Below are 25,530 nucleotides of genomic sequence, written 5' to 3'. Positions count from 1 at the left end.
CGAGATTCTTGCTTCTATAACAAACAGCAATGCTGCAGCCTCCTTCATGGTTAAGAAACAAAGAAGTTGGATTTCATGCAAGTGCTCAACCTCATGTAAATGTTTAAAATATTGCTGATTTACATCAACATTGTTCATTTGTAGCAAGAAATATAAACAACACCGAGCCCTTGCTCTAGTACTGTATGTTGTCAAAAAACGGTGTTTTACATCAAGGGTCAGAGGGCAAAAATCGGCCACACTGTTCCATTTACGGTTTACCTATAAGATGTATGAATGGACAGGCACAAAAAACGTCCTTCGAGGCCGCTGTGGCTGGGCAGTGTCTATGTCTTCCTGTCATCGTCACTGCTTTCACTGTCGTCACTGCAGTGGAAAGCCATGGAAAAGAAGTTCAAGTTCCCTATTAAGTTCTATCCAGATGCACTAGCTAAGATGAAAATAAAAAACATGCAAGCCATCACAGGCATCCACATGGTGAAGGTACTAGACTGGTCGATTTCCCTTACCTCTCCACAGGAAGCTTTGCGAGTCTTCTTACTTCTAAGCCTGTCATGTTGGTGAGATGCTTTTGCGCAGTGGCAACATAATCTGCCCCTGGAAAGTGGTAGTAAATTGGTTTTGAGCATTAGTATTAAACAAGTAACAGGCTGAGAGTTCAGACAAATACTTCCTCCGTTCCTAAATATAAGTCTTTTTAGAGATTCCACTAAGGGACTACATACGGATGTATATAGACATATTTTAGAGTGTATATTCACTCATTTTGCTCCGTATGTAGTCTCCTAATGAAATGTCTAAAAAGACTTATATTTAGGATCGGAGGGAGTACAAGCTTTACAATAATAAGCCCAACTAAAGTTTGCCATAAAGTTTATTTGCAGTAGTCTCCAGCATTAAACAGGTACGGTGTGAATGAAGAAACAATTGAAAAAAAGAGGGACCTACTCCCTCTGTACCTAAATACTTGTAGCTGGGGAGAACTAGAGTAGAAGACATGCATGTACCTTTGGTCAACTGGAAAACATGGACGGCACAGCGCTCTGCAGCTATACGTACTGGTGAACTACTATCCTTCAAAGTATCACCAATTGCAGGGCCCAATATCGAGATATGTGTAGCAAGAGCGGAATGATTTATCTGCAGCGAAGAACCATAAGATTGCCATCATAATACCTTGAACAGAGGTACGAGTGCACATATTCAAATAGATCTAATTATAAACCTTCGCAGCAGCTTTGATACAGGACAATGATCTTCTCCTAACTTCGGTTGAGCTATCACGCAAGGCCAAGATGAGCAATTGAACAAGTTGCAAGGTGCTGCCCCCGAATTGTAACTGGTAACAGAGTAGCCTCCCCAGAGTTTTCGTAGAGGCTTCACGAACAGGGAACTTCTCCACAAACAGACAAGTGTTACTACACATGGAAACACAGTGATACTTGAAGTAACAAAGGAGTGCAAGTTGAGACAATACCTTGTCATCTTTTAGCGAATCTTTCAGAAGATCAACAATAGATGGAAATGAAGTTGAATGGCACAGTTTTGTTGGACAGTGCCTTGATATGGATGAGAATGTTAACAAAGCACCATGTCTGGTACACCAGTCTGGTAACGTGCTCATGCTCAACAGGGTCTGCACCAGATCGGTGGTCTCGGTCTCATCCATGTACTAAAGAAAGCATAAGCATATTCAGTACACAGAAAGCTTCACCAGAAAGAAAAATTCAACAACTGTGACAGGAGCAATGGTTCTTTCACAGATAAACAATGGCAAGACGATGACTGAATAGTTGTATGCAATTGCAACAGAGAACATTAAATTCCCTAGGGGAGTTGCTTAACAGACAATACCATGCTCAACTTGTTGCACCTTATCACGTAATGTGCTGATGCATTGATACCTTACTCAAAGTATATTGAAGTACATCATGACACGTTAGAACATGCATTTTCTTTGCCTGATTACTCGACATACATATATTTCAATTCTCTTTCAGGGTTGTTTTACAACATGACCTATAGTTATGGTTCACTTTCAATGAGCACAATGGCAATTAATTTCAGCTGAACGCCACAACCACTAGGCATACACCAAGTTTATCTGATAATATCTGTAAAGATTGAAAAGGTGCCACATTTACCATACCTGAGATAGTGTACCAATTGCTTTCGCAGCAGAAGTGCGGACATCATCAGCATCAGCCTGCAGCAAATCTTTGAGAAGAGTACACCCACGTGATCTGATTGCAGAGCTAACACTTTTGCCAGCATGCCTAACAACACCTTTAAGTGCAGAAAGCACACTTTCCTTAACAGCGTCATCTCCTGACTGAAAAAAGAATAAAATTACTTTTGCACAGATAGTTACATCGCTTCCCAAAATAAAGGGTTACTATCAAAAATACCTGCAACATGGACAAAAGATCGCTAACTAAAGGATCAATCCTTGTGCTTAATGCGCTAAGCTTTCCAAGAGCTGATGCGGCCCTTGTGCGGACAGATCTGCAAACCATACATTCATGTGAAAAAAGACGAAATAATCAAAAGAAATACAGAAAGAGAAGACCATACAAACCTGTTGCTGTCTTGTAGACATTTAACAAACGTTGTCTGAAGTTGTGGAAGGAAGGGCTTAAGCGCAAGACCACCTTTTGCGATGATAATAGTCAGGGTTGATAGGATAGCTGACTTAACTTGCCATGGAAATCGGTCTCCCAGGATGCGTATAAGAGGCCTACATTCAAAACAAAACAAAACAGCGTCAGAGCAATAAGCCCAGCATGCAGGAGTAAACAAGAAACCATGCAATTTCACAATGTTTAGAGGCCGGATTTGTATCAGTGTCACGGAGCCTGTCTCTGCATGTTCTTGGTTTGTTCCATGTAGTGGTAAATCAAACGAAGTGTAAGTTACAAGGTGCAACTACAATATAAAGTAGTATGACTTGTTTTGTGCCGAATATGCTTAAAGTGTAAGATTCTAATTCGGCTACATAGGCTGTGTGAACTGAAGTGCAAAAGGCTTATAGATTTTTTTTCCTATAAAGTCATGTATGCATTTAACTATAAAATTCAATAATGCATTCCAGGATCAGGCTCCGCATTCAAGTTCAAGCTTATGGCCACACAGCAGATTTGTGCAGAAATTTGGAGCTGACATTTTTGTACAAAAGAAAAAATAAAACAATATTTCTGTTTCCTATCAACAAGGATTAGTTTAGGGTAAATATTTCATCTACCTACTACCATTGAATTTGTGGGGCGTTAACAATATACTCCCTCCGTCCCAAAATTCTTGTCTTACCTTTGTTTAGAAATGGATGTATCTAAATACTAAAACTTGACTAGGTACATTCATATCTAAACAAATCTAAGACAAGAATTTTGGGATGGAGGGAGCACTTACGAGGTGCTTGTTCATTTCACAAGAATAATATGCTATAGAAGACACGGTTCAACGTTGCAACTACTTCCTCCGTTCCTAAATATAAGTCTTTTTTTTTACCTGCCAGTCATCTACCTGGGCATTCCGCTCACCACCCGACCCTCTGCGGCCCAGATGCAGCCGCTTGTTGATGCGGTGGCTGGTCGCCTACCGTCGTGGAAAGCTTGGCTAATGAACAAGGCCGGGCGGCTGGCGTTTGTTAAGTCGGTGCTCGGTGCGATTCTCATACACCAGCTGCTCGCCGTTGCGCCTCCAAAGAAAACCCTGAAGCAACTCAAGAAGATTCAGCGAGGTTTTCTTTGGGCTGGCCGCGAGGCCGCACATGGAGGGCATTGTCACGTGAATTGGCGCAGGGTCTGTCGGCCGGTCGAATACGGCGGACTAGGTGTTTGCGACCTTGAGCGCACGGGGCTCGCCCTCAGAGTCAGATGGCTATGGCTCTCGAGGACAGACACCGACCGTGCCTGGCAGGGTCTCGATCTGCAGTTCACCCCTGCGGAACGCAGCCTCTTCTACGCCTCCACAACCATGGCGATCAGGGACGGATCGACGGCCCTATTTTGGGAAGACCGCTAGCTCCACGGCCAGTCCATTCGCGAGCACGCGCCCTTGCTCTACCCATGCATCCCAAAAACCGAGGAAATCGCGGACGGTGGCGGAGGGCATCGGCGGCAACCCTTGGGCGCGTGACATCCACGGAGTCCTAGGCCTGCAAGAGATTGAGCAGTACCTGCGGATATGGCACCTTGTGATGCACACCGCCCTGTCCACCGAGCCAGACAGGCTCGTCTGGAACTGGATGGCCAATGGCGTATACTCGGCGCGGTCCTGCTACCGGGCCACCTTCCACGGATCGACGACATGCCGCTCGTGGAAGCTTATATGGAAGGGCTGGGTGCCGCCGAAAGTGAAATTCCTTCACTGGCTTGCAAACCAGGACCGCAGAGCAGCTCGCTCGCCATGGCCTTCATCACCACCCTCGATGCCTTTTATGCGACCAAGAGCCGGAAACGATCCGGCACCTGCTGCTTACGTGTCCTTTCACGAGGCAGACCTGGCATGAGACCCTCTCTTGGCTGCGCCTGCCGGCCCCGGCGCCAGAGCATGACGCCTCGCTCCAGGACTGGTGGCTTCGGGCGAGGGATGCCATGCCACACACGCTTCGCAAGGCGCTGATCTCTGTAGCGCTCTTGGTGCCTTGGATGATATGGAAGCATAGAAACGCGTGTGTTTTTTTATCATGTAACCCCATCGCTTGATGAGCTTGTTGACAGGATCAAGGATGAGTCCAGATGTTGGGCAAGGGCCGGGGCCAAAGGGCTCAGGGTAGCCTTGCCACCATCCTGGGACGTCCACTGATCTTCATGTTATGCTGCAGAACTAGCCTCTTAGGAGGATGTAACCCACCATCCTGGGACGTCCACTGATCTTCATGTTATGCTGCAGAACTAGCCTCTTAGGAGGATGTAACCCAACCCCCCCCCCCCCCCTCTATTTTCAATACAATGAAACGCAAAGGTTTTTTGCGTTTTCTCGAAAATAAATATAAGTCTTTTTAGAGATTTCACTAGGGGACTACATAGGGATGTATGTAGACATACTTTAGAGTGTAGATTCATTCATTTTGCTCCGTATGTAGTCCCCTAGTGAAATCTCTAGAAAGACTTATATTTAGAAACGGAGGGAGTAGTAAACATGGCTGATGGTTGCAATATTTCTGTTATACCTGTTTTTTTTACTGTAAAGCAAGGGCTCCTTAAAGAAAAGAATGAAACCAGAACACAATAATTATTTTGACAAATATAAGAAAGCCATACCCTGTAATTGGCACGACAACTTCCCTAAGTGTTTTCTCGCTTGTAACATCAATTAACTCTCCCAGACCTTCTGCTGCCTGCTCCTTTGTCTCGGCTGACCCACTAATTAAACCCTGGAGTTCAACAGAAGATGTGGTATAAAATGTGCTGAACATCTAAATTTGTGGAAGGATGAAAACAAGACCAGTTTGACTTTGTAATGCACTTTATATTTCTCACTCGGGAAGTTCACCATGCCTGCAACTCGATGCTTGGCGTAAAAGGATATAATTATAATACAACTAATAGTTCTCCACGATTAGATACCTGCTGAAATATAGGAAGAAATGGCTGCAGTGCTTTAGGAAGACATAAGCCAGGTATGAGAACAGGCACACCCTGAAATTGAATTTGTAGTGTTAAAATATCACGCAGAACATATTTAACCATGGAGAACCTCTGAAAAGAAAATTGTAGCAACACATTTTCCGAGCAAGCAAATGAGAAGTATCGCCACATATGCAACATCATAAATGTAGAAGTTCAAAGTAGCACCTTTCTCCTCCTACGTTCTTTATCTCTGGCTGTAGAGACAGCGTCACGCACTAATTTTATATGTGTAGGGAGCTGTTCCTTTGGAACAGAGCCAACAACTCTTGAAAATGCTTCCCAAGCAGCCTGTTGACCATTGTAAGTAAGTCTCGAAAGTAGAAAAAAACTGAAACAGGAGAGTGCAGGATGGTGAGTGCTCACCAGTACAGTAGCGTTATCAGTATCGCTCAACAAAGTAATTAGGATAGACATCATATCTGGAGCTTCATCAGCCAAATACAATTTACTATTTTTAAAGAGGAAACCAATAAGGTAGGCTGAGCCCCGTCTCATAGATGCCTGGTAAGACAAAAAATAAACTGTGAAATCATTCAAATGAACAACAGGCATAATATTGTTTCATGCTCAAACAGAATTCTCAGGTGAACCAACCTGATTGTCATTGACTCCTCTTAGAAGTTCAGGTATTAATGTTTCAACTCCTTCATCATCAATAACCAACACAACGGTTTCAGCAGCCTTTTTGGCTGTGCTTTGTACATCCTATAATTCCGAAGAGAAATATTCACTGTGAGCAGTAATAAAATATACTGCATATAGCACTTCTACTTGTAAAATGGACAAATTGAATTATGGCTTGATGCATTGAAACTAAAGAGTACAAATAACAATCAAATAACTACTAATAGCTAAGCTAGTTCTGAAGTGTGTTTTTAGTATATGCCACTCACCACATCTTCATCATCCATAGCAAGTATCAATGTCGGGAGGATAGTTCCGATGTGTGAACTCAAACCTGGCCCAGCAACCTCAGCTAGAGCTCCCAATGCATGTGCATTGAATGAACTACACCCCCAACAAAGGTAATGTGTAAGAAACGTAAGTTGATAAAAATAACTCCAAACATATAAAATGTAGCATGAGCGGTTCACTCACGAGAGAGGGGGCTGGACTAATTTGGGCAATATGTGGGGCAAAATAGCTGCAGTTCGGACGCTGTAAACCAATGTCAAAAGATCAGCATATCTCAGCAGCTCAAGTGAAAACATTAGATTTCACTAAATGAATGGTGACTAAAAAAGACCTTAGAATCTGCTTTAGACCATCAAGGGCTGTTGCAGATGTCTCATCATCTTCCATGGCCCGTAGCAGTGTGGGGACAATCTCATCAATTGCTTGCAATCCAGCGCTCTAAACAGAAGGTAAGAAAGTTAACAAAAAAAATATGTAGTCTAACAAATTATCCATGATAAGATTGCAGTATGTTGTGTTACCTTGTATAGGGTACTAAATGCTAATCCAGCAGATTCACGAACCTCCTGCGTGCTGTTACATAAACATGCTGTTAGTGAGACTTCACTATAAAATAACACAATTATACAGCCAAAAATCAAACCTGTCACACAGAGCAGTTCTGATGGTAGGAATAAGTTCACCCATAAAACTTAAGAGTTGATGTTTTCCGGCACTTCCCATAACCTCACTCAAGCCGATGCAAACTCCCTGAAGAGCAAAAGGTTAAAAGTGCACTGATCATTCCCAGAATAAGTATTTACAAAACAATGAAAGGTGTATCCAAAATATATTAAGAAAGAACATCAATGCACAGTTCCAAATGAAACCGCTGGCTGGAGAGAAGTTTAAATGAGATAACAGAAATCAACAAAACCATATGAAGACCTCCTATTCAATCTCAGAAACTTTAATAGGAAAACAGAATTCAACAAAACCATATGAAGATATCTATTCAATAACTACTAAGAAGTAGAGAGATCAACATAAACCTCTGTAATAGTTCCATGTAAGTCCTAATTCCTAAATTGAAAATTTAAGCCACTCTGTAAGAATATCAAGCTAAGAAACTTACTTGTCTTCTGCTAGCATTTGGATCCTTGAGTCCTTGTGACAAAATAGGAATAATAGAGGGCAAAACTCTCTCCCCAAGCTTCCTAACAAGCTCACCAAGTGCTCTCCCGGCAACCTGAGCATATAGTATTATAGCAAAATCAAAATCAGACAGTTCTCCAGAAAGATCAAACCATACATGAAACAGATCGAACCTGCCGCCGTTCCGAGGATGATGACGCAAGAGATGAAATAAGGGTGTCCATAAGTACTGGCATGATCTCCTTCAGAGTTCTTGGAGTATTTGCTACAATTGTCTTCCAGACATGTACCGCAGCCTAACATGAAAAATAGAAGCTTTAGAAAAAGGGTACTCTGGAATGCGGAACAGTTGCATATTCAAACAGCATAAAACAAAACAACCGAATTCACCAATTTCCACAAAATGGTAAAATATAACATATACCTGCCGGACGGTCAAGCTGACATCAGAACGGACCATATAAACAGCAGCAAGAACCTCATTGCGTTTCGCCCTTCCAAGAACTTCAACAATTGCACGTCCCTGAGCCTCTGTGCTAGCACCTTCATCATCGCTTCCACCCTCAAGGATTGCCTTCCCAGAAGTTCCAGCCACCTATAGATAGCAACATTAATAGATTGTAGAGCATACCGAAAACATAACATGTAAATACAGTGGTACATAAAGAAGGTATTGACCTTGAACAAAAGATCTCCCAAAAGTTCAACAGAACTTTGTCGGATACGCCAATTATCACTGAATATCCCATCCTCAATGGCAGGAAGCAATAGAGGTAAAGACCTATTTAACATAAAGAAAAATGGCATCATATATCAAGAGCATGACTGACAAAATGACCATCCAACAATTAAAATGTGCGGGCATACGTTGTTGCATAGTACTCCACAAAGATGTGACCCGCAGAAAGTGCGGCATCACGAACAGATTCATTCTCATCAGCAAGGCCTGCCAAGAGTAGTAATTAGAGAATCAATGTCATAGGAACAGGTCATCAGGCATAGAAGTTCAACTAACTTACCATCTAATATAGCAGGAAGAACGGCCTGCAGATGATTCTGAAAAATTGCACCCATGGACCTCGGCAGATACTATAGAAGAAATAAACGTAAGGAACAAGCTAGAACATTACAAGCAATACAGTCGTATGAAAAATGGATAGGGAATTGAGGGTAAATTTACTCGGAAAAGTGTCAGATGTCCATCGCGAACAGAAGCCTTCTGATGGGAACAGTTCCGGATGATGTCAGGAAGAATCTGATCAAAGTAATCTTTGCCAAGAGCAGCTAAAACCTGGAAGTTGACAGCATACGTCATAATTATAAACTAAGAGAAAGAATCAAACCACACCAACTATTAACTGTGGAAGGAAACTTGGAAACATTGGCCTTCCTTCGAACTCGAACTGTACTACACTTGGGCAGTTATTAACAAACTTCAGGAATAAAAAATATTTTTAAGAAGTGATTAATACCCCTAATCAAATGAAGAATACCCTAATCAAATGAAGTGTCAGACAAGTGAGAACTGACAAGCACTGCGTAAAATTTACATGTGTGGGTTATCTTGGCTACAAATGTCTATTGCAGTTGATGCTCCCAGAAGAGTTACGGAACAAACCATCCCATGATAATACACTGCTAAATGTAAAAAAGATCATACTGATACTACAAAAAAAAGTGCTTGAAGCAAGCCATGGAAAAGGAAACAACCTCACTTAGTCCCTGGGCAGCTCCAGATCGTTCAACATTACTATTATCAGATTTTAGTGTCTCTAACAACCATGGCACAAGATCTGGGAATATTTGTTCACCCATTCCTACTATAAGAGACCCAAGAGCCCGAGCAGCAACTGCCCTGACTTCAGGTATGGGATCCACTAGAACCTACAAAATATCATTAAGCAGAGTATTAGAACCAAATATGGCTGACTTGACAAAACCAAAATCTTAGTATAAGTGAAAGTAAGAAATCACTTCAAAATGCTAGGTACACAGGATTGGCGTTAAAATCACCTTCTTGACTTCAGGCAAGAGCAATCCTATGTATGGGATCATATCCATTGGTTCTGTAACTAAAGAAGACATGTTTCCAACAATCTGAGCAGCTTTCTTCTTAGTATCAACACCTCTCTCCCTCAGTCCTCTGTGCACAATAGGCACCAACAACGCAAGTGATGGGGCGTCTATGGAGTTAATGAAAGTCGTCTGCCAAGAACAAAAGTCAAACGAAATAACGATAGTTATGATACTCCCTCCTTATCAACAAGGTGATGCAAGTAATTGAAATGCAAAACCAGAATGGACAATATCTCAAATCTAAGTTTACCTGAAGAAGGATGTCAAGAGAATGTTTTGTGTGGTCATTCGGATCTGTCAGAGCAGACAGAAGAATCGGGACAAGCGCGGATATTTCAGGATTTTTTATGACACTTCCAACCTGGAAAATAAGACAGTATCCATCAGAGATCAGGTACAAGAGCATCCCAATATCTATGAGAAATAAGCAAGCAAGCATTACCTGTTGGAGGGCTGTATGTCCCCCTGCTTGCACTTTAGGATGCGTGTCTGTTAGTACCTGGAGAATATATGATACATGACATATGAAAAGGCATACTAAGGTATATGCAGATTATAAGCTCCAAATGCAAATTCGATCATATACCTCTGTTAGCTTTGGGACGATCTTTGGAAGACACTGAGATAGCTGTTGAGGAGCACAATATGCCATAGCGCCAAGAAGTTGAACACTGCTTTGCTTAGTTCGCCATGCTTTATCCTCTAGGCCCTGGAAGAAGTACATGAGACTCATCCAGATATGTTCATTTTAAGAAAACACATATTACAAGGACTTTTTTTGTACCGATGCATAGGCATTCCAACAAGGATATGGTAACATGTTCTACTCATCTTGTACTTTGAAATACTAACAAACACAGTTATAGAAGAACAAAACAAGAAGTGTAAATCCTAATTACAAACAAGGAAGTAGCATCATCAGAATGTGGACAAAACAGAAATAACAGGTAGTCATTGGGACGCTGGGTTCTCTCTGGTTGATTAACTGAAAAGGCACATGTAGATAATGTGCAAATGCATCCAGCTGGTAGTTTCTGGGCCAGGTTGTCTACATATACAAGCTAAAATCTTAGAGCAGTGCAGCAAATTAATAGATGAAACAAATCGAATATTCCGCAAATGCATTTTACTTCAATTGTGTGGCAAGAGCACATGACCGTGGGCAGTTGCTCCGTATAATGCAGAAATTATACAGTTTGGTAGCATTAAAAGAAAGAGACAATGTGCACCTTCAGAAGTGAAGGAAGGACAAGCTTCACACCATGACCGGTGAGCTGAGCCATCATTGCGCGAGCAGCACATTCAGCAGCCTCACGCACTGCCAGAACTTGATCAGAGAAAGACACAAGTAGCAAGGGTAGCATCTTGATGACATAACTGCAAGACAAGAATCATAATGAACCATTTTCATCCAGAAAATATTTACGAAGTAAACAAATCTACACTTACGGCTCAAATAGTTTGCCAAGCTTTTCACACAGGCACTCAAATCCAAGTAATGCTCCTTCACGGGATTTTGCAGACGCTCTGGACATAGAAGATTCAGAATGGTAAACATTCACAAAACAATTGATATATCTAATACTATCTTTTCAAAGAAAGACAGGCCTTCTGATGAGAATAGAAGTGACAAGAAAAATTGAAGCGATGACTAATCCTATTGGTTGTAATACATGAGTGAGGCACTATGCCTTCAAAATGCCAAATTGATGATGAAAATAATTCAAGTAGGGTTGAAAACACCACTGGACTGTACAAGTCCGAAATGAATACTTGCATATTTGGGACTTGGTGGATGGTCTGATCCTTCAACAAGAAATTCCTGACCAGCATCGATGACGGCTCACACAGTCGGGCTCATAATCCAGCAAGTCTGCTCGCAATGCTTTCTTCGTATGATCTATCAGATTTGCGCCTTGGCAAAGAATTTGGAAAAGCTTGGCTCCTTGCCTTTTAAGTTTTTATTTGGCTTGCTATTAATAACCGTCGTTGGACCGCTGATCGCCTAGCCAAGAGAGGATGACTACTGCACCCTGTCCTCTTTGTGATCAGGCGGAATCATCAATCTATGTTTTTTAGTCAATGAGTCGCTCAGGGGAAGCGACTCTAGATTAGTCGCGACTAGTCTAGACTCATAGTCGACGAGTCGGCATGAGTTAAGCAGCAGCAACCAGGGGAGGAGCAGACCAGCAGCAGCAACCAGGGGAGGAGCAGACCAGCAGCAGCAGCAACCAGGAGAGGAGGGGAGGAGCAGACCAGCAGCAGCAGCAACCAGGGGAGGAGGGGACAAGCAGCAGCAGCAACCAGGGAAGGGGACGAGCAGCACCAGCAGCAACCAGGAAAGGGGACGAGCAGCACCAGCAGCAACCAGGGGAGGAGGGGATGAGCAGCACCAGCAACCAGGGGAGGGGACGAGCAGCACCAGCAGCAAACAGGGGTGGCGGTGGCTGCCAAGGAGAGGCTTGGGTCAGGGGGGGACTGGTTCGATCTAGGTTTCCAAGGGGGATGGGCAAGCAAATACAGTAAAAAAACATATGACAGGTGAGGCTAAAAAAAATGAGTCATTCGACCCAGAAACCACGACTACTCGGGACTAGTCGCTCGACTCATCCCAAGAGTGGAATCAAGAGGTTGAGTCGACCTTGGAAGTGCGAGTCATCGACTAATCGCGACTAGTCGAGCGATTCAAAAACAGAGTCATCAATCCAACACATCCTTGTGTCATGCGTTTTCGCTCGGCAGGTTTGGGTGTTGATTCTCCAAAGGCTTGGTTTGGCTGCCATTGCGCCCCAGCTTACTGCAGTTCGCTTCTCAAGCTGGTGATTCAGCGCATGCAAAAGAGTCCCCAAGGAATTCCAGAAAGGGCATAATTATCTCATCATCTTAGGCGCTTGGGAGATTTGGAAACATAGGAACAATTGTGTGTCTAATGGTGCTAGACCATGAGTCTCCTTGATTTTACAGACTGGCAAATGAGAGCGCGCTATGATGTTTGACTGGTGCGAGCTATTCTTAAGGTCAGGTCACCCACAGCAGCCTACTCCCCCCCCCCCCCGGCATGCCGGTCGTGTGCTTCTGTTCATGTCGCGTTTCTTTGCTAGTTTCGTCAGTGCGTGTGGGTGTGCCGTCTGTCTTTCGTGCAGGAGTCTCCCCCCTGTCTTAATGGTATGATACACAGCTCTCCTGCATGTTCTAGGAAAAAAAACATGCACTCAACTATTGAGTGGAAGTTATAATTACATTCGCTTTTCAACTGCCTGAAAAGGAGAGGCCCACATGTCACTACGTTCCCCCCTGGACTTTAAAACCATCTAAACGCTGCCTTTGAATTTGTCAACTACGTCTATTTAACCCTCACAGTATTGCTAAGTGGTGGGTGAGTCTGTATACTTTCCCCTTTTTTTAATTTCCATTTTTCCCTTTTCCATGGCATCACACAACTTGTACTGTTGTCTCAGCCTACCATGTTCCCCTCACGTCCGCTTGCAATTAAGCATCATGACGATTGGCTTCACTGTCGGGCACTAGCAGCAGCAAGCCACCTGCAGGAGACTGGGTGGCTCAACAGCAGCATGGGACAGGAAGGACTCAACAGTGAGAACCCACCCTGGTGGATGTTAGTGGTTTCATCCATGCTTGATGGCCAGGTTGGATGTCCACATGTGGAAAAAAAGGCTGAGTGGGTTCCTATGCAATTAGTTTCGAGTGCACGCTCTAATAAGTCTATACAACTTTTCGCCTCAATTAATTACAGGCTTGTGTGACCAGGCTCCACCTCTTTGTGCCCCTCCCCAATTATGCTCCACCATGGCATCAACCAACTACAGTGTCGTCCCACCACTGCTATGCCATAGCAGGTTCAGTATGGCCTCCTGGACTTATTTGGCATTATGGGCTCCCCTTGGGAACTGTTTCATCAGCAAGCTTGGGAACTGTTGGATGTCCAGCAAATTATGGCTGGAAGGGATGGAGAGAAGCGAGGGAGATAAAAAGGGTGACTAGCACACGTGGCACAAGGTAGCTGGCGCCAAGTCACAAGCTGAGAATGCGTCAATGCGGGACAAAAGCAGGCGGAAACAGGGAAGGGAAATATTTAAACTCCATTGGAAATTAAAGTGTAATTCAACCAATATTGAGCCTGAGGGTTAAAAACTAAACCATGCAGTAGTTCAGGGGGGGAATATGTACTTATCACCATATTATGCTATGCGTGGAAGAGGTAAGAAGGGCACATACCTGTCTTCCAAACCCTGTTGTAATGTTGCAGCAATACCATACTTCTTCAAGGAAGTAATTCCAAATCCTTTAACCACCCCAGCAAGACCAAAGGCTGCACCACGCCGCTCACCATACTTTTCACATTTCATCATCCGATCTAGTAGTCTAGATACAAGAGATTGGGCTTCTTCCTAATTTTTAGACAAGTACACATTGCAACATAAAGCAGACAAACAAGAAATCGTGAATGATTGCTGAATGTGAACAACACAACTCACCTGCTTTGAAACCATAAGTGGGGACAGACAGTCTGATACTGCTCTCTGAACTGCCTCTGATGGGGTGTTAAGTACATCTAGCAACTTCTCAACAACACTGTGAACTTTGGGATCATCCTGTTACAAGGTCTATATTAGTACCATATATCGTTGTCTTTTGAATTAAATAAACAGACCACGCGGTCTCATAGTATTTAACCTTCGATAGATGTTTTGCTAGAGCACCAGTAAATATAACAACACCTTCCCTGACAAGATCATATGTTTCCTCATTTGATGCCTGTAAAATATGAGAAAAAATAGAGAATGGTAGATTATGGATATTGCACACTAAAAATACATGATATATAGTATTACCTCCGTCCGAAATTAGTTGTCTTGGATTTGTCCAGATACAGATGTATCTACAGATGTATCTAACACTTAAATTGTGTCTAGATACATCTGTATGACAAATCTAAGACAACTAATTTGGGACGGAGAGAGTATCAACTAAATTGCAATGTTGTACCACAGAAACTTACCCTTTTATTCAAGTAGCTCTCAAAAATAGGAAACAGCAGAGGAACATTTTCCTTTCCATGTTTGTCAATAATAAGGATGCCGGCATTAATCATTCTACCGCGAACATCCAGATTAGGATCAGCCTGTAAATTAAATGTAAGAGGCACCAAACATCCAATGTACTTATAGGCATATAAATTATAAGATGTACATGTACAAGTGGGGGGAAACTTACCAAGGCACGTGATATGAGGAATGTCATGACAACAGGAAGATCTTTAGAGCCTAAAACATCTGCAACCGAGTGGAGGGCTAATGCAATACCCTGTCTTCCAAGCCAGTTTGTATCTCCAAATTCAACTCCAGGACCAAGATCCCGAATGTACAACGAAAAAAGAGTAGAGAGTGTATCCTGCCATGACCATATTAACAAAAAAATATTTAGCCAGTGCCGATAGTTATTCTGGTGTCTCTGCAATGATCCTAGTACACAGATAATGCAGCAAAATTTGCAATACTTGAGACTTACTTGTATTTTGTCTGGATTTTCATCCAATGCGGCCGTCAGAGCCTCAGCTGCTGCAGCTCTGACATTGTAATTTTTATGGGAAAGTGCATCAAAAATGCCAGAATAATCAGCACAAACATCAAAACCAAAGCGGTCCCATAACTCCTCTGCTAATTCAGCTACCGCCTAGAAAAAGCGTGTCATAGAGTGCAAAAAAGTAAGGATTTTGCGAAAAAATTGTAAGTTAAAAAAAATCAATTATGTGAGAAGGTCTACTGGTCAAGTTCCATGGCATTTAGTAGGAAGGTGTTACCAACCTTCTCCGGATCATGAACAGCAATCCAGAGGCTAGTTGAAACCTGCAAATCCCGTTGTACAGAGTGGCTAGGAACACACTTTATAGCAGTTAAGCAGGCAAGCCTAACATGCATTTCTTTTGCATATACCCCAATAAGAGCCTGAATAAAGAAGAACAGTGTAAGAATTGAGAAACAAAGTACTAAGCCGTTAAATGAATTAAGAAATAACCTGTGCTAAATCATCACGTTTAAGACCCAGGCACAACTCATTCAGCATAGGTCCAACTGAAGGATGATAAGCAGGAACAGTACTTAACACATGATAAAGAACCTAGTACCACCCAAAAGTGTTAGTGAAATAACAGAAAAAAATGCAAACAGATATTTCAAAGAAGAGTTAAGAATGTTTAACTGATAACATTCTAGGTCGAGGTAGAGGTAATATTGGATCCATATGCATAGATAGTATCTGAAGCACATCATCATGTAGAGATGTCTTTTTCGAAGAAAGAAGGATCCTCTCCATTATCTGACCAGAAATGAGTAAATTAATGACAAGAAAATGGGGCAAGCGAAAAGCCAAGAGGAACAGAAGTTAACTTATCATAGAACTACTGATGAAATTGAAGAAATACCGGAAAGATAAAAGTAAATGAATCTGCTGGAAGAGGTCCCATTCTGCATGCAGCTGTCAGCCCAGTTACAATTTTTTCAAAGAGGCCAGATGGCGGCCTCTTTTTGCTATCTTCTTCCATAATAATCACAGGCATAAGGTCCAAAACTGTTTCAAAATCTTCAACAGACATTACATGGATAGCAGCAGCAATCTCAGTCGCCCAATTGCAAAGTGGAGGAGCTGTGCAGCGAGCTAGCCTCAACATGGCACAAAATGCAGCATCACTTACTATTGGAGAACTTAGCAATGGTTCAATATAATTAACCTGCAAGGAAAACCATCACAACAGGGTCATATCTTGAAAATTATCAAATAAAAACCAAAACAATACTATTAAATATATGCTTTATTAGACAATGAGTGACCAAATAGATATTAATGTAATTTTTAGTTGCATATCTAACAGCCAGTTCATTAGCCAGTTATCCCATGTTCACCTCTGTCTGGATGTCCAAAATGTGTACCACTGTTATAACAAGACACAACCCTAGGCCTAGGGCAGACGTCAATCAAGGCTAAACCCTTTCAAATTGAACATTTTTAATATCCCTCGTGTCATTAGAAATAAAGGGAAGAATTTTTGTCCAATTCACCTACATTGATAACTTATATACAAGCTACTCAACATTTTTTGGCAGCTTTTGGGCTTAGACACATAGGCACTACAGAAGGTACTGTTTGGGAGATTTTATCAGCCACATTTGATACCGTGATGAAACACAATAAAAACATGGTGTATGAACGGTAACAGAAAGAAAAAAAAACTGGACAATGCAGATAGGATTGCTAACCAGATGAGGAAGTTGACCGTGAGTGAATACAGGATTAGCAATAGCCAATTCACCAAGGGCATCCAACATTAGCGCAAGATTTTCCTGCACATGTCCAACCTTCTCACGTACAGATGCTTCCTCCTTCAATTGCAACTCCCTGGCCTCCTCTTTTGCTGTCTTGGATTTGTCAACAGGAGCTGGAAGATTGTAAACATGAGTTTTACCAAACAGAGAACTAAACAACCTGTTCAAGAAACAAGAGCATGAAATACCTGTCCTTTTTGTAGATTTCCCGGTTTCTCTCTTTCCAATGCTAGAGGATTCTCTCTTATCACTTTTTGCAGGGTCCTATAAAGTATTGCAAAGCTAAAATCAAGATTACTTTACAATATCACTATATTATGAGCCAGATGGTTCTAGCTCCACAGCATTTTTAAAGACGTAATAAGGTGCCAACTTGATATGGTTAAGCTATATTTTATCCGTTATACGTATGATTTTTCCACAGCTTCACCATGGTTAAATATTCAAAATAAAATGATACAAAAAATCATGTCAAAACAACTAACAGAGAAAAACAACAGGATGTACTGAAATACAAACTTAATTAATCTTGCCCTACAGGATATTTTTTATCTTCAGGAAGTAAAGAACAAGAATTACCGCATCTTGACCATCATATGCACGAAAACGTCCCTTTGCAAGCTTTGTATTTTTGGAAGTAACGGCCTCAGCAACATAAACTCCTTGCTCAGTTGACAGCTGTCCCTCCGGAGTAAAGAATATCTACAATGGAGTAAGAGTAACCTTTCAGCACATTCTTACAGTAGGGTTATCCACCCTGAAAGAAGAGCCCGTTCGGAATAATAAGAGTTGATGAAGGCACGAACATAACAAGTACAGTGACCTCGCATTGCATAAATAAGGCTCAACAGAACCTTTCAAGCATGAAATATATCAAAAGAGTAGAGCTGTGTGTCATGACAAGTAATTATACAGAAACCAGCATTTAAGTCATCAAGACAGGTCAGGGTTAGCATTACAAAATTACATAAACCCATTTTTAACCTCGTCCATTGTTTTGCGTGGTAATACATAAGCTGACTATGGCTTGCAGAACCAATAAATCAAGACAGGTAATTATATGAGAAGATGAAAACAGAAAAAAGATGATAGTTTCATCCATATTCAAAATGGCATACAATAAGTAGGTGTGGCATTAGAAATATGGAACTATCATGATCTAGTACATGGGCCAAGTCATCACCATAAGACTTCTGATATCTTCTCTATTCAAATATAATTATAATTAAGCTCACAAAGTTCACCTTGATATCATTTTCAGAGAAGCCATTGTGCAAAGTGCGGTCTGGAAGCTCTATGAAGTGCTGGAAAATCAACAGTAAGAAGACACTGTTAGAAGAAGATATTACAAGTTTCATTTCAAACATTGACTAGTAGAAAAATAATAGACCTTCTCAAACTCTACAAATGTATCATTGGGTGATATTGACATCAGTGTTGCTAATGAACGTAGTGCTGCGCACTGTTCTTGCTTGTTGGAACTAAATAGACCATCCTGTGAAAGCAATTCCTGAAAAGAAACTGTACTGGTCATCGACCCAAAACAAGCTGATGGTGCAGAGGAAAATCGTGGGTAATAAAAGATACTATAGCTGGCCTTCAAATAAATGAATATGGCAACCTAAGTACCTTGCAAGAAAGCTATGTGTTTGATAGGCCGCTAGGGACCACCCAAAAATGGTGAATTTTCCACATGAACCAGCCAAGGACATTCCCATTTTTTAACGTTGTTCGGTTTAATATGTTTCTCAAGCAAATTCTAAACAAACTTAATAATTCACATGAAAATTAAGTAAAGGAAACCAGAGCAACTGAACCTATTTTGTTACTCGCGAATTAACAAATGCAACTAGGTTACTCACTGATGCTTAAAACCACAAACCGTAGAAAGTAGCATGTTGCACTTCTATACATATGAAGAAAATCAACTGTTCTTATTAGCCTGTTGCACTTCTATACATATGATATTAATTTCAGAAGGCATCAAATCAAGGCTTAGTATCTGCCTTTGCAGTACCAGAAAACTAGTGCATGTTAATAGAAAGTTTAAGATGGTAGCTGTCAGAAAATAAAGGCAAGCCTGTCTAGCATGTTTCAACTAAAATTTAAATTTCGGAATTACCTTGCAGATAACTGTAACGTTGGGGAAAATTAAGTCAGTAAAGGAGATATTTTGTTGTTTCAGCCTTCTCTGCAACCTCTGAAATTAGACAAACCAACAGTTAGACAGATCAAAATGTGGGGAAAAGATAGCTAGCGGGATCAAACCTTCCATACACCAGCAGGAGAACCAGAGCTTGAAATACAAGGGTGGTGGGAACACAATATAAGTCGAGCATATGATCTCCGACTATGGTCAACTGCATAAGGTGCAATTAAGAACAAGCACTTCACAAGGACCTCAGTAGATGGAATAAATGGTAGTTGTGAATCTCCAGAGCTATCCATATCACTGGTTGAAAAAGATAGTGTCAGGGATGCAAATTTAGAGGGACAAGATGAAGAAGAAATATCGGCAGTTAAAAAGATGTCTTGCAGAATGCAGTAGTGCACTACCTTTGTTTCAGTATCAACACTCTCTCTCCAACTAATGATAACCAACTGGTGAACAAGAATAGAAGATCTTCAGCCAGGGCACCGGAGCTTGAAAGGACGTTCTTAGTAGCATCATAAGCTATCTTTCTAACTACCCAACTTGGATGGCAAACTAGATATATTAGCACCTGCAGAAAGAAGAAAAAAAGATTAGTACAGCCTACAGCCACATAACTGGTATTCACATGGTAAATCTACAAAAGCTGGTGCGCATATCAGGAGTTAAAAAAAAATACTTTACATAAGCAAAGTCAAAACAGTTTGGAGCATTTCGTCCGTTTAACATACCTGTAGCAATGACTGGATTGAAAAATGTTCCTGGATCCTGCAGTTCAAAAAAAATATAAGTCAAGGGAAGCAAACGGGTGCTGGCCTAACACATAAAATCCAATTTAAGAGCACGAGAGCAAGACCGAAAAAGATGATCCACAAGCAGTGATTGTAGAAGATCCACGCATGTTAAGCAATCTTCGTCCGCAAGTTTGGAAAGCTGCAAACAAGAGATGGAATGTTAAAAGAATCAATTGCAACAGCTTCATTTTCAAGGTAGTGTCGAAAGATCTGAAAACTTAAAACTGTTATAAGAATGTGCCAATGATTACCACAAACCGTTCACATCCCTAAAATTTGCGAAGTTGGTAAATAAATACTTAGGGCCTCTTTGGCTTGCAGGATTTCAAAAACGTAGGAATAAGAGAAACATATAAATTGAATGGCATGGCATGTTGAATCCTACATGAAATGAAAACACCGGAATCTGTAATAGATGTTGTTTGATTGCACCACAGGAAAAACAAAGGAACTTTTCTGAAGGATTTGGTGTATGCCCTAGTTGAGTTGAAACAAAGGAAAATTTCCATGAGGTTGGACTCGACAGAAAATTTTCCTTCAGAATTGCATGCAAAGTGAAAAATATGAAAAAAATTCAATCTTACAAACCAATCTAGCGCAATATGAAGAATTTCTAAGGATCTAGTCCCTTTGAACCAAAGAGGCTCTTAAATAGAGCAAACTACTTCAAGATTTACGTCATGAACCAGTCATGCAAGGGTGATAAATACGGAGTCAAGATAATATACTATTTTCGTTGGAAACTTAAAGGACGTCGGAGTTACCAACTGAACAGAGATCAGCGAGGGTTCACTTTGAGCAATCAATGTCCAGAGCTTCTCCTTCACAATAGAACCATCTGCATATCCATTTAAATAATATTTATAAGAAAAGATAATTAAAAGTATAAATAAATGATCATCGGTATAATATGAATACCTGCTTTGGTATCAATAGCAGCAAGCCTCGATATTGCATAGAGTGCATAGATTCCATCCAACCTCTGTGTTGCCTTGCTGAATCCAGTTTTTGACAACTGAATCAGATGATCCAGCAAAGATGTAACCTGTGCAGCCACAATTTTAATAATAATCAATATGGATAAATAATAGTACACACATTCCATCGGAGTCTCATGTTTAAACCACTCTCTTTTGGAACAAAAATGATAACTCAACAGGAAGATGGTTCTTTTTATAGACACCTCAAAGTAACTATGTTACCTTGGTCAGGGAATCAGACTTTCTGCATATGACCCGTATTAATTTTAGATGCCCCTTTCTTAAAGTGTCCTTCTCTTTCAATCCTGCAGCTATAAATGAAACAACATCTGGTTGTACAGCTTCAGATGATACTGAAGCCCATGACCCCAGAGTCAAGAGAGTTGCCAATTTCACTTCCTCGATGCCTGTCACAAGATAGCAAAACCATGAATTTATGCAGTCGGATGAGAGTATGAAGCACAAAATGGAACATTTGAACTTTACCATCACCCTTGTAACACGTTAGAAGAAAGCTGGATACCGAGGGAGCGAGTCTGCTTATTTGCTTAGGAGGAAATCTTGACAACTGCTCTAAAGCATTCAACATTCCAATTCTCTGGTATGGTAGTGATAGTTTCCCCTCTGAGCCTGCCCAGATCAAGCTTGTTAAGATCTATATGAATTACATACTACCAAATTTCAGTGTTAAGGGCGAGCTAAGGTTGCAAATTTTAGAACATTAACTAGGGGAAAGATAATATGAGAAGCTAACCAGTTTAAGAAAACAGAAATTTATATATGCCCTACCTCCTAAAATTGCTTTGATAGCATTGAACATGGAAGGTAGAGTGTCTGGATCGCTGGACTTATCACATAATGTTCCTACAATATTCAAAGCATTATTTCTCCTCTCTTCATCTGAATGACGTGCCTGATGCAGAACAACTGGCATGAACTCCATGGCATAATTGCTTAGGTCCAAATGAACTGCCAATAGAAGATGTCCAATAGACTTTAGCACGATCTCGGGATTTCTTTTCAGCATCTTTATGCATGATGGGAGAATAACATTTTTAAAATCCTCATGCCCAATATCCACGAAAAGAGGCTTAAAAGCTTCACTGGCTGCTTCTGATGGACGGTCTTTTGAACTCAAGATGGTTTTGACATACAAATCAAGGAATACTGGCTGAAAAGAGATAGCAAATTGTCAAAAATGGAAGTAAACTTAGAAGGGGGTTCAGAGGGGAGGGGGGGTGGGGAAGTAGGTTAAAGGGTACCATAATTTTGGAATGGTTAGATAAATTGACAAATTATAAATGATAGTATAAATTGGTAGGCAAACAAGGATGGAAGTTTACCTTATATTCAGAGAACAATGACGATGAAGTAACGGTGAAATCCAGTATTAGATTTATGAATGCAGGAGAATCCTTTGTTGCAATCCTCGAATCTTTGACCTCCTCAATGTACATCTTATATATTCCAACAGACTGGAAAATGGAACCAAATAAGAAACTGCCAGAAGCTAATTCCACTAAGCCTATATGCTGCAATTATTCAGTTATTTCTGAAAAATACCTCAGAGAAAAGACGGATGAATAGTTGCTTGCATGTCCGACGCTGACGAAAAGAACCATTCATAAGGACCTGAGATAACACTGCCTGTGCATTGGCCAATCTAGAGAAACCACCTTTAGAGAGTGTGGCAAACTGGGTCCATTTCAGAAGATAGCATGACCATCTCAGAAGCTTGAAGCAAGCAAGAGGGCTCGTGACCTTCAGATTCTTTTCCATAGACTGAACAAGTGTAGCAGCAAACGTCTTCATAAAAGTGGATTCACTGAGAGCCCGAATAACCATATCATCTACCGCTTTCCTTGAGGCACGGTCATCATATAAAGGCAATGTCTGGAAAATGAGATCAACTAACAATGTGGTATCTGACGGCGACTCTGCAGGGGAAACAGAAAAACCTGTTAGAAATGGATTTATGTTTTTTTGTGTAAAGAAGTCAACCAACATTATGCAATGAATGGCAGACATATCAGTTTAAATGCACAATAAGAATGACCTGGCAGAGCCAAACAAACAAGATTAAAAGGTAAGAAAGACCGGTTCCACCTAATTAATGGGCTAGCCACCAGAAAAAAGGTGCAGACACAATGCATCGGGTATGTTACTAGTAAAAATATCTTAGCAATACAAGAAACATATAACTGGAATGAAAGATCTGGTGAGTGAGTCACAAAGGCATTATACATTATGACAAATAATCTCTTCTAATCTGATAATCTCACATAATACATTCAGCAGGGTGCTCTGTTCTTGTTGACAAGTAATGCATCTATGAACTGAATAGTACTTTAGTCACAAAAGAACCAGGTATATGTTAGGGGAGGAACACATTATATTCTGGTAAAAGCTAGCTCAAATACAAGAAAAACAATGGGATCATTGTTAGCACTGGTGCACTCGGTTACAGTTGCAAATGAAGCAAAAAACGAGATATAAAGCAACGGGGATCTGAAGCCCAACTGGAGATTGTTGCTTTAGGGCAACCATTTGAAATCAAGCAGATGTAGAGTCACGTGTTCCTACAAGCTCTGTCCCCTTGGTTAAAAAATCTTTCAAGGGAGAAGAGTAAACGATGCAATATCAAGCAAGCAATTCTAGAAGCTACGCATGACTGCCGATTTACCTACCTACAGCCTACTTGTGATCTCAACAGCTAACGTCACATTGCAACTCCCAGGCAGGGGCGGAACCGCCATACAAACTTTGGGTCCATGTGAACCCAACAAAATTCAGTCAACACAATACAAATCACTACCGATTTCGAGAACCAAGCCCGTAGCGGTGCGGAGCTGACCCCTATTCAGTGGGTCTGCTCACGGATGATAACACGACCAGCAAAGGCATCCACTCTAATCTCGACCTGGAGTTCGTCATGGCGTAACGAGCACATCTGCATACACGAACGAAGCAACCAAGCTACAATCCGCCCCGAGTTGAACGGAATTTAGCAAACACACGAACGCGCAGCGCATCGCGTGAGAAGGGGAGATCCGGTTCTCACGAATCCAGGGCGAACCCTCCCGTCAACAGTACGGAACATTTCCGACCGCGGAGCCCGCCTCGCTGCCAAAAGCAGGGAGGGAGCACGGGAGCGAGCGAAGGCGCACGGGAGGCTAATCTGCGGACGGGCGGGAAGGGGCGCGCGATCCCTAGGGAGAGGCGCGGGGAGGGGAGGGGGAGACGGCGCGCGCCGGTACCTGTGGCCTTCGCGAGGAGAGGCGGGAGGGTGTCGCGGAAGAGGCGGAGGCGGCGCGTCGCGGACGGGGTGGAGACCTCGGCCGCGGCGGCGCGCAGTGCCTCCTCCGGCGCCGCGTCCTGGGCGACCATTTCGCGCGGGCCGGCGCGCTCGCGTGGCGGCGGCGGGGCGGAGAGGGAGGCCGAGATGGAGCGGAGTGGCGTGGTGTGGTGCGGCCTGCGGCGGCCGAGGGAGGTGAGGGAGGATGGGGGAACGCTGCGCAGGGTTGGGACTTGGGGAGGACTACGGCGCAGTTGTTAGGGGTTTTGGACTGGCTGCTGTGTGGAGCCCACTCGTCAGGGCGTGATTGGCTTTCTTTTCGGTTTGTTCTGTGGGGCCGGTATGCAGGGGTGTGTTTGGTAGCCTCCGGAAGTGAGCAGTTCCCTTATCATCGAACTATTTTTCTCTATTTCGTACTCCCTCCGTCCATAAATAAGTGTGCATATAGATTGGGGGCTGCTACCCATCTACCGGCGGATGTTTAGTAAACATCCGTCACCTGAAGGTCCGTCCGATGTGCGCGCAGTTGTCCCGATCTGCGCGCGCAACCGTCCGATCCGCTCCAGCCAGGCATCCTATAATTCCTGAAACAACGGCCGAGTTGCAGAAACTTTCATTCCTGAAACGACGGCCGAGTTGCAGAAACTTTCGCTTTGTTACGAGAAATAAATTTTGCACTCGTTAATTCCTGAAACAACGGTCGAGTTTCAGAAACAAATTGCTTGTTGCAGAATTTTTTTCCTTCGTCTTTGTGTAACATAGGGATGACGTGGGACAAAGAGATAGCCCAGGCAGCCATTCGACCGACTCGATCGAACGACAGCGCGTCCGACCGATGTCTAGCACGGATCAGCCGGCTGAGGAAAAGGTTTTCCCATATAGATTTGTACTTAGTCAAAAAATTTAAAAATTTGACCAATTTTATAGAAAATAGTAGCAACATATATGACATGAAAATGATATATTTGGAAACTTCATGTAAAGACAAATCTATTGATACTAATTTGATGTCATAAATGCTAGCACTTTTTTCAATAAAGTTAGTCAAAGTTCAACTAGTTTGACTGACAGAAAAGGAAAAAGTACATTTATTACCGGACGGAGGGAGTAGATTATATGAGCTTTATTCAGCATGGCTCATCTCGTGCCAAAAGAGACCGTAGCATGGTTTCCGAGCGAACGAATGATTAGTCGTTCGCTGCTCAGCGTGG

At 42.0% G+C, this 25,530-nt stretch overlaps 1 protein-coding gene across 1 annotated transcript; it reads right to left on the bottom strand.

Annotated features, from left to right (window-relative positions):
- Positions 1-71: 71 nt before the first annotated feature.
- Positions 72-24,426, bottom strand: LOC123447573 (protein ILITYHIA). The gene is made up of 60 exons (XM_045124183.1): positions 24,282-24,426; positions 22,588-22,961; positions 22,368-22,499; positions 21,814-22,195; positions 21,511-21,654; positions 21,247-21,431; positions 20,963-21,089; positions 20,809-20,882; positions 20,107-20,183; positions 19,982-20,018; positions 19,655-19,821; positions 19,367-19,550; positions 19,221-19,298; positions 18,489-18,608; positions 18,343-18,402; positions 17,678-17,800; positions 17,287-17,362; positions 17,033-17,211; positions 16,201-16,506; positions 15,978-16,094; positions 15,795-15,896; positions 15,584-15,724; positions 15,288-15,452; positions 14,994-15,170; positions 14,779-14,901; positions 14,454-14,534; positions 14,255-14,371; positions 13,995-14,167; positions 11,208-11,285; positions 10,988-11,135; positions 10,345-10,467; positions 10,201-10,257; positions 10,009-10,119; positions 9,696-9,887; positions 9,393-9,566; positions 8,863-8,973; positions 8,702-8,771; positions 8,550-8,628; positions 8,361-8,463; positions 8,107-8,277; positions 7,856-7,978; positions 7,663-7,776; positions 7,192-7,298; positions 7,070-7,121; positions 6,880-6,986; positions 6,732-6,791; positions 6,527-6,641; positions 6,228-6,338; positions 5,997-6,134; positions 5,799-5,921; positions 5,571-5,642; positions 5,265-5,377; positions 2,579-2,737; positions 2,409-2,505; positions 2,150-2,332; positions 1,478-1,672; positions 1,226-1,393; positions 1,008-1,140; positions 510-597; positions 72-366 (listed from the first exon to the last, which is right to left on the bottom strand). Exons 1-60 carry the CDS (start codon positions 24,409-24,411, stop codon positions 327-329), a joined length of 7,866 nt encoding a protein of 2,621 aa, XP_044980118.1. The 5' UTR covers positions 24,412-24,426; the 3' UTR covers positions 72-326.
- Positions 24,427-25,530: the final 1,104 nt, after the last annotated feature.

This window comes from Hordeum vulgare, chromosome 4H (genome assembly GCF_904849725.1).
Source record: "Hordeum vulgare subsp. vulgare chromosome 4H, MorexV3_pseudomolecules_assembly, whole genome shotgun sequence".
Taxonomy (NCBI): domain Eukaryota; kingdom Viridiplantae; phylum Streptophyta; class Magnoliopsida; order Poales; family Poaceae; genus Hordeum; species Hordeum vulgare.
The sequence above is the reverse complement of the archived record's forward strand: the minus strand, read 5'-3'. Positions and strand labels throughout refer to the sequence as shown.